The sequence below is a fragment of the Nannospalax galili genome, unplaced genomic scaffold (genome assembly GCF_000622305.1).
Source record: "Nannospalax galili isolate Female #2095 unplaced genomic scaffold, S.galili_v1.0 scaffold185, whole genome shotgun sequence".
Lineage (NCBI taxonomy): Eukaryota > Metazoa > Chordata > Mammalia > Rodentia > Spalacidae > Nannospalax > Nannospalax galili.
The window spans coordinates 2,025,759-2,034,341 of record NW_008355474.1 but is presented as its reverse complement, the minus strand read 5'-3'; the positions used below and the strand labels follow the sequence as shown (position 1 = coordinate 2,034,341).

Sequence of the window (8,583 nt, the reverse complement as noted above, 5' to 3'; positions counted from 1 at the left end):
AGCTGTCGAAAGAAAGAAAGAAAGAAAGAAGGAAAGCAAGAAAGAAAGAAAGAAAGAAAGAAAGAAAGAAAGAAAGAAAGAAAGAAAGAACCTGACTCAGTATTCATTTTAAGGCCAAGAGAGACTGACCTACTGAGAACCTGTTCCTTCAGATTTCTCTTGGAACTGTACTCCTGAGCAAGGGGTTTGCTCATTCTTTTATTGAAATTGTATCTACAGCATGAAATAGGGAAGTAAAAGTCAGACCTACTCTTATCAGAGAATTTTACCCTTTTATTCATAGAACTACAATACAACACACGACAGACAATTTCTCTCACTGTTTGAAATGAGAAAAGTGCTGTTTGCTATGCTTTGATGCTTCAATATGTAAAACATGCAAACAGACATTCATATGCTATCTTAGGTAGAAGGCAAGGTATGGTCCTGAGGGATTAAGGTCATATGACCAGGGCACAAGAGGAGCACCAGGCTCAGTGAGTTTGTTTACATTATAAGCAAGCTTAAGATAAGAAAAGTAATTCCCATGCTGTGACCCTGTTTTGTTTTGGAAGATTTATTTATTTGGACTGGAGAGGTGGAGAGATGGCTCAGAGGTTAAGAACACTGTTCTTGTAGAGGACCTGGGTTTAATTCCCAGCACCCACATGGCAGCTCATAACCACCTGTAACTCCAGTTCCAGGGGACTCCAATGCCCTCTTCTGACCTCTAAGGACGCTGCGCAACACGGATGCACTTAAACATGCAGGCAATACACTCATATACATAAAATAAAATAAAAATAATATATTAGAAAAAAGAAACAAAATAATGCTCATGGAAAACATGGCTGATATACTAGTGAAATTGGGTAGATATTAATATAGAAAATTCAGTAATGCCCTTGGGATGCACAAATGGAGGCTCAAAGACTGAGTTTATTTGATTTACACATACTGCTCACAGATTTATGACTGAATGGTTCAACCCTAGAAGCAGTTTGGACAGGAAGTTTTGTGGGAAGACAAGATGAAGTCATTATTTCCCTAGGGAGATTAAAAAAACATTCCTCTCAGGACCTGTCCTCAACCTCCTCAGCTGCTGGGTTTTAGTTACATCTCACAGGTCAATGCTCGGACAGGTAAGGGCATTTGAAGGCAGCTGAGAGGCATCACTTTCCTCCAGGAGCCCTTCCTTCCAGATCTCCCTGAGGGCTGGGAGTTTGGCTCCAGACTGAATACCCCAATGGTAAACATGCCTTTGTTTGCCACCCCAAGTTCAAAGTTGAAGGCGTTGCCATCACCCTAAGGTCTGCTGTTTTCCCTGCAGCTCCTGATAGTCAATGGCAGAATCGGCTCCCTACCAGGTCAGAATATTCCTCAACTCCCACACTTCCCCAGGCCAGCTCAATTTATTCCTAAATCTGTAACATAAGGGCCATTTCTTTCTGTGCCCACAGTCACTGTCTAGACCACTATCACAGACAGCTTACAGTCTCCCAAGGGGTCCTACCTTAGGCCTCGCCATTCGGCTCATCATCTTTTTTGAACAATTTCTGCACCACTCACCTGCCAGCGATACAGTTACACAACTCCAACACAGCCATGCCTTCTTCAGCTACTCCCCACCTCGCCCAACATGAAACTTACAGGCCTCTGCTTCCCCTCTACCACCCTGAACACCTTCACGTGCTGACCCTAGCTTGTTAACTGCCTGGTTGACCCCAGGCTTTTTGTACAGCTGCACCCTCAATGTAGACTAGGATCTCAGTCCACCGCTCCATTGCTAGTGACTCTACAGTCAGGTGTTCAAGGAACAAGTATGCACCGAACATTGACTGCTTCTGCGAAACGATCGGCTAAAAGAGGAGATTATTCCCCGAGAGAGGTTGCTAACCCCGCTCCCAACCCGCGCCGGGGTACAAGGTGGGCTCTGAGAGCTCCCTCTGCCTTCCAGGTGTTTCCAATGCAAAGACAGGCTGTGTAAGCTCTGCAAAGCCCCCACCCCTTCAGAGAGAATGGTTCGCTCCACTGCGCGAGGAAGGCGGAAGTGAGTGTGGGGGGGGGCAGGACCTGTTGCTCTGGACGACGGAAGTGCGGCTGCGTTAAGTTGAGCGGGCTTTTTGGACGGAGGTGGCGACTGCGAGGCTGAGGTGACTGTGTCCAGGGGCTACGCTGACAGGGCCGGGGGCGGGGGTGGGAGTGGGCGGGTAAGGACTAGACGGCTCCCCTTGGGACGTGTTGTTCCCGCGTGGTCTCCGGCTCTGAAGGTCGCTGGGTGCCTCAACTTTGGCGGGTTTCTCCGGGACGCGCCACTCTCGGCCGCTCCTGTGGGCCCTGCCCTCTGCAGAGGTTCAGCGCCTGCTTCCGGGACATCGCCAAACTCCGTTTGCGTGTGTAGCCCAGTGCCAGTGGACACAGGACAGTGCCATTGGGTAGACAGAGGCCAGTGGCCGTGGGTGGACTCAGGCTAGTGACTGTGGGTGGATACAGGGCAGTGCCATTGGGTGGACACAGACCAGTGACCATGGGTGGACACAGGGCAGTACCATTGGGTGGCCATAGGGCAGTGCGATTGGATAGACACAGACCAGTAACCGTGAGTGGACACAGGCCAGGGTGGACGTAGGGCAGTGCCATTGGGTGGACAACAGGGCAGTGCCATTGGGTAGACACAAGCCAGTGACTGTGGGTGGACACAGGTAGTGCCATTGGGTAGACAGAGGCCAATGGCCTTGGGTGGACATAGGGCAGTGCCATTGGGTGGACATAGGATAGTGCCATTGGGTAGACACAGACCAGTAACCGTGAGTGGACACAGGCCAGGGTGGACATAGGGCAGAGCCATTGGTTGGACACAGGCCAGTGACTGGGTGGACATAGGGCAGTGCCATTGTGTAGGCACAAGCAAGCTGTTTAGGAGGTGCACCTTCTGAGTGCTGTGATGACAGATGTACACCACCACACCAGGCTTATATATAGACTTGAGGGGTCTATAACTCAGAATTTCATGCATGCTAAGCAAGCACTCTACCAACTGAGTTATATGTCATCCACATTTGACATTTGTTAGGTGCTTAATAAAAGCTTGTTACTGTGCTGAGTACTGAAGATGAACAAAACCAGATAGAGTCCCTGCAGTCGTGGAATTTATAGACTAGTGGGAGATAAAGTCATTAATATAAAATGTAGTGTTAAAAGTTGATGATATTGTGTAAGAGATTTTACTGGTGCTTCAAGAGGATGTAATGGGGAGCATTTAGCCTAGACAAAGTTTCTAACACAGGGTGGGTTGAGCTAAGATCTGAAAGTTTTGTAGAAATTAAATGATTAGAGGGCAAGAATGGAAGAGGGCTATTTTAAGTTTCAGATGGGAAATCATTTATGAAGGCTGGTGACAGGAGAGGACCCAATTCGCTGTGCTTACAACAGAGTGACAAAGGGAAGTTAGGGGGCTGGAGAGATGACTCGGTGGTTAAGAGCACTGGCTGCCTTTCCACAGGGCCTGCATTTGGATCCCAGCACCTATATGGCAGCTAACAACCATCTGTAACTCTAGTTCCAGGGATCCGATGCCCTCTTACCTCTGCAGGTGTTGCATGACATAGTGTACTTAGAGAAATGCAGGCAATATACTCATACACATAAAGTAATAATAAAATATAAAAAAGGGGAGTTAGGCATGGGATTAGACCCCAGATTTAAATTTTTTTTAAAATCCTGACCAGGATTTTGGTCTAATATGAAAGCAATGGAAGGACACCAGAATTTTAAGATGAGGCTAAGTTGGAAAGAAAACAATTTATATAATCTGGTTTTTGTTTTTGAAAACATAACTTTAGCTGCTATGTAGAGGGAGACAAGTTAGGAAACTTTAAAATTTATTTCAGTTTTAGGTATGTGAGGGTTTTATCTGCATGTTGTAAGTACACCTTTATTGTATGTTCGTGGGATCCAGAAGATACTTTCAGATCCCCTGGAACTGGAGTTATGACAGTTGTTAGCTGCATGTGGATGGTTGGACTTGAACCCAGGTTTTCTGCAAGAACAGTAAGTGTTCTTAAAAGCTGAGCCATCTCTCCAGCCCCAAGTTTGGAAACTTGTTGGGGGACAGTGAGAGATGATGGTGGTTTTGAGTAACAGAGTAGGAGAGATGGAGAGATGTTGACAGATTTGAGAGATGTTCAGAGGTAACATTGACAGAACTTAATAGTAGATACGGGGGGTGAAGGCAGAGTTCTTAAGAATTTGCCTGGGTTTCTAGTTTGAGCACCTGAGTGGATAAAGCTACCATATATGGAGATGGGAAACAGGAGGAAGTGGAGAAAGTCATTTTCATGTTTGTTTTTCCCCTTCACTTCCACATTTATTCAGTATTTATGTGTTCAGTGTTCCTTTATTTCACCCCTTCCTTTCCATTCCACAGATTCACCACTCTCTACAGGCCTTATCTCTAAGCAGCCTCCAAGTTGCCCTCAAATTTCTGTTCTTTCTCTTTATTCTCATCCTACTTTTATCTGCATAATAATTTGATGTTCAGCTGCTTCCAAGAGTTTCAATCTTGTCATACTCTCTTGCTCAGAAACTTTTGATAGTTCTCACTTATTTACAGGGTAGAATCCAAGTTCCTTAACTGACGATTAAGATCTTGTTTATTTTCAAACTACCTATCTGGCCTTCTTACTGTTTCTCTACTTATACTCTATCTTTGTCAATTTATTCATGTTCCCAAATAAGTTTTTCAGTTCTGATATGACTGCTTCTGTTTATGATACCCCCCTTCCCAGTGTTGTGTACCATCTGGTTGTCTTGACTACCTAAATTTAATCTTTTAACTTCTATTCCAAGCTTTCTTCTACTGGAAACATTTTTAGTCTTACCAGCTTCTCAGTTGTTTTGTGTGTGTGTTTTTTTTTCTTTGTTTTATTGAGACTGGGTTTCACGTAGCTTAGGCTGGCCTCAAATCCAGCTGTGTAGGTGAGGGCTGGCCTTGAATTCTTAATCCTACTTCCACCTCTTGGGATTACATGCCTGCATCACCACACCTGGAGTGGGCCAATGCTCTCTCACCCTCTCTACCCCTCTTGCTCATGCTCTAGTTCTTTCTTTTCTCTTTCTTTTTCTTTATGGTGTGGGAATTGAACCCTGGGCCTTATGCATGCTAGGCAAGCACTGTATCACTGAGCTATATCCCCAGCCTCACTTTTTTTTAAAATACCACCTAGTTGGCACTTAGCATTTACAATGCTGTTGGCTTATTCATTTGTTGGAGAGTATTTTATTACATGCTTATGTATACTTTTTTTTTTTTTTTTTTGGTCTTTCTGAAGCAGGGTCTCCCTGTAGCCCTAGCTGTCCTGGAACTCACTATGTATACCAGGCTGGCCTTGAACTCACAGAGATCCTCCTGCCTCTGCCTCCCAAGTGCTGGGACTACAGGCGTGTGCCACCATGCCCAGCCATGCTTTTATATATAGCTAAGTGCCAGTTTGGTTTTAAATAATGTGCTGAATAGATGACAAAAATGTGGGCAAAACTATGAAACCACTCACAGAATTTTAGGGCATTCTTATTAGGGCATTCTTAAGATGATTTTGATTAGGGTAAGAATGTTCTTGTACTAGCTTGCAATCTGTTGACCACTCACTGTGCATTGTCTGTAATGGGTATAAAATATTTAGTTAGGGGAAAAAAATAAAAAAACTTGTTTACTTTGGTGACATTTTTTTTCTTTGTAGTTCCCTGATATGAACAATGGACCAGAAAATTTTATCTCTAGCAACAGATAAATTGCAGGAATTTCTTCAAACCCTGAAGGATGATGATGTGAGTATTTGGAATCATGTGCTAAAACCATATGTCAAGCATGATGACAAAGGGTATATGAGAAAGGGTGCTAATGCTGCACTACCACTCTGCTGCTCTATTTCCTCACTAGTTTCCTTAGATGAGGACTTACTTGATAAGTTTATAGATATAAATTGAGCTGTAATCTATAATCCCAGCTATTGGGGAAACCGGCAGAAGTGTTGTAAGTTTATGTACCATCTGGGCTATAGAGCACATTTAAGGTCAGCCTGGACAACTTTGATTTTTGTCTTGAGAAAAAAAGGAAACTGGAGATGTAGTTATGACTTTTCTAGCATATATAAGGCTCTGTAGTCAATACCCAGCAATACAAAAAAACAAAGACAAGCAAAAAACAAAATGGAGGAGGAAGGGGAGGGGAATGGGGAGGGTTATTGATACAGAGAATAAAAAGTACAACTGAAAGCTGTGTGTGCATCCACTAGAGCCTGGTCAACATACCAAGAGTCTCACCCTTAAATGAAACTGATTCTCCCTATCCTAGTGGCCAATAGTTCCTCAGGTAGGGTTGGGGTTTCTTACCTACCTCCCCAGGTTTATGCTGGAATTTTGTCTGGCTTGAGCTTACATGGGACTTGTTCATGCTGTCACCATTGCTGTGAGTTCATTCGAGTAACTGCCCTGCTGTCTGTAAAACTTTGTCTGTGGTCACCTATCCTCTGGCTCTTAGAGTCTTTCCAAACCCCTCCCTCCCTCTTCTGCAATGATCCCTGAGACTCGGGAGGCAGAAGTTTGAAATAGGTGTCCTATTCAGGGATAAGCACTCTGCAGCCTCTTATTCTCTGCACATTGGCCAGTTGTGTGTCTCTGTTAATCAGCCTGTATTATGAGATATGTCCTCTGTAGGATTTTGTGAAAGGCCTTTTCTGCTTCTACTGAGATGGTCATGTGGTTTCTGTTCTTGAGTCTGTTTATGTTTTGGATTGTGTATTAGTCATTTTTCTGTTGCTTTGATAAAAACACCATGACCAAGGGAAATTATAAAAGGAAGAATTTATTTAGCTTAGGTTCCAAAGGGGGAAGAGTCCATCATGGCAGGGAGGCATGGTGGCAGAGGTGGCTAGAAAAGGAACAGAAGCTATGCACTCACATCTTCAAACAGTTACAAAAGCAGAACATGACTGGAGATCTGGCAAGGCTTAAGAACTCTGTAAGCTCCCCTCCCCCACTTCTCCAGAAACATGCTTCCTCTAGCCTGGCCACATCTAAGACCTCCCAAAACAGCACCACCAACTGGAGACAAAATGTTCAGATACTTGGAACCTATGGGGGACATTTTCATTCAAACCATCATAGATTGGATTACATTTATTGATTTACTTATGTTGAATCATTACTGCATTGTTGGGATGAAGCCAACTTGATCATGGTGGATAATCTTTTTGATGTGTTCTTGCATTTGGTTTGTATTTTATTGAGAATTTTTGCATCTTATGTTCATCAGAAAGATTGGCCTATAATTTTCTTTTCTTTTTCTTTCTTTCTTCTTTTCCTTCCTTTCCTTCCTTCCTTCCTTCTCCCTCCCTCCCTCCCTTCCTTTTGCTGAGTCTTTGGTTTGGTATCAGAGTAATACTGGCTTCATAGAAAGAATTTGGGATGTTTCTTCTTTTTCTATTTTATGGAGTAATCTGAGGAGTATTGGTATTAGTTCTTCTTTAAAGGTTTGGTAGAATTCTGTGCTGTATCCATCTTGGCCTGGACTCTTTTTAGTTGGGAGATTTTTTTTTTTTTTTTGGTCTTTTTGAGACAAGGTCTCTAGCCTGTAGACCAGACTGGCCTTGAACTCAAAGAAATCTGCCTGCCTCTGCCTCCTGAGTGCTGGGATTAAGGGTGTGCACCACAACACCTGGCTCAGCTTTTCTCATTTTTATTGTTGAGGCCCAGCTTTATTCCTTTGTGGTCAAGTAGAATACAGATTGATATTTCAATTTTCCTAAATTTATGGAGACTTGCTTTGTGTCCTAATATGTGATCAACTTTGGAGTAAATTCCCTGGACTGCTGAGAAGAAATTGTATTCTTTGGTGTTTGGATGGAGTCTTCTGTAGATGTCCATTAAGTCCATTTGTTTTTTGTTTGTTTTTAAAATATTTATTATTTTTATGTGTATGTGTGTATTCCTTGCATGTATGGAAATGTACCCATGTTGTGCAATACCTGCAGAGGTCAGAAGAGGGTGTTGGTGTAAGAGTGAAACCACAGAGGACAAGTCAGTCTTCGGGTTGCAACAGCAAGAGGTTTATTTAGTACACAGGTACCTGTGGGCACAAAGTCTCCTCGGGGGACTTGCGCGCCTCAGGTCGGGTTTGTGGAACTTTTATAGAGCAGAAGCGGGATACAGAAGCAGAAACGCGGTTATTGGTTCATTTAAACTATTACAAAATGCTACAGGGAGAGCGGGAAGCTGACATCACTAAGCCAGATGTTTCCACCATAAAACCTCACTTATCAGTGAGGTGGAGATGTTCCCACCATAAAACTTACTTATCAGGAGGCCAGATGTCTCAGCCATAAAACTTACTTATCAGGGAGTTGGAATTCCTGACCGGTACGCGACCTGCCTGAGAGACTTCATGGCTCCTGACTTTTATAATTTTTAATTTTTTTTCAAAATATGTAGTAACTGTCTGTATAGATGTTAGCTTTTTTTGCTTTCTGCTAAATCACATGCCTTAAATAAGGATATGAGTTCAGTGTCTGAGTGGGTTTAATCCCAGGTAAATGAGCATTCTCAGTT

General features: G+C 43.4%; 2 protein-coding genes across 5 annotated transcripts in view; one reads left to right on the top strand and one right to left on the bottom strand.

The window, feature by feature from the left end:
* The window catches only part of Rlbp1 (retinaldehyde binding protein 1), a 23,363-nt gene extending 21,556 nt beyond the window's left edge, over nt 1-1,807 (bottom strand). The window contains exon 1 of one of the 2 annotated variants that reach the window (XM_029555949.1): nt 1,549-1,807. In XM_029555949.1, coding sequence (XP_029411809.1) covers nt 1,549-1,586 — 38 coding nt within the window. In that variant the 5' untranslated portion in view covers nt 1,587-1,807. The remainder of the gene's footprint in view (nt 1-1,548) is intronic. The other variant, XM_008852832.2, reaches the window with a different exon arrangement.
* Nucleotides 1,808-2,053: 246 nt separating this feature from the next.
* The window catches only part of Fanci (FA complementation group I), a 101,933-nt gene continuing 95,403 nt past the window's right edge, over nt 2,054-8,583 (top strand). For all 3 annotated transcript variants that reach the window (XM_008852825.2, XM_029555966.1, XM_029555965.1), the window contains exons 1-2: nt 2,054-2,132; nt 5,718-5,805. In XM_008852825.2, coding sequence (XP_008851047.1) covers nt 5,734-5,805 — 72 coding nt within the window. In that variant the 5' untranslated portion in view covers nt 2,054-2,132; nt 5,718-5,733. The remainder of the gene's footprint in view (nt 2,133-5,717; nt 5,806-8,583) is intronic.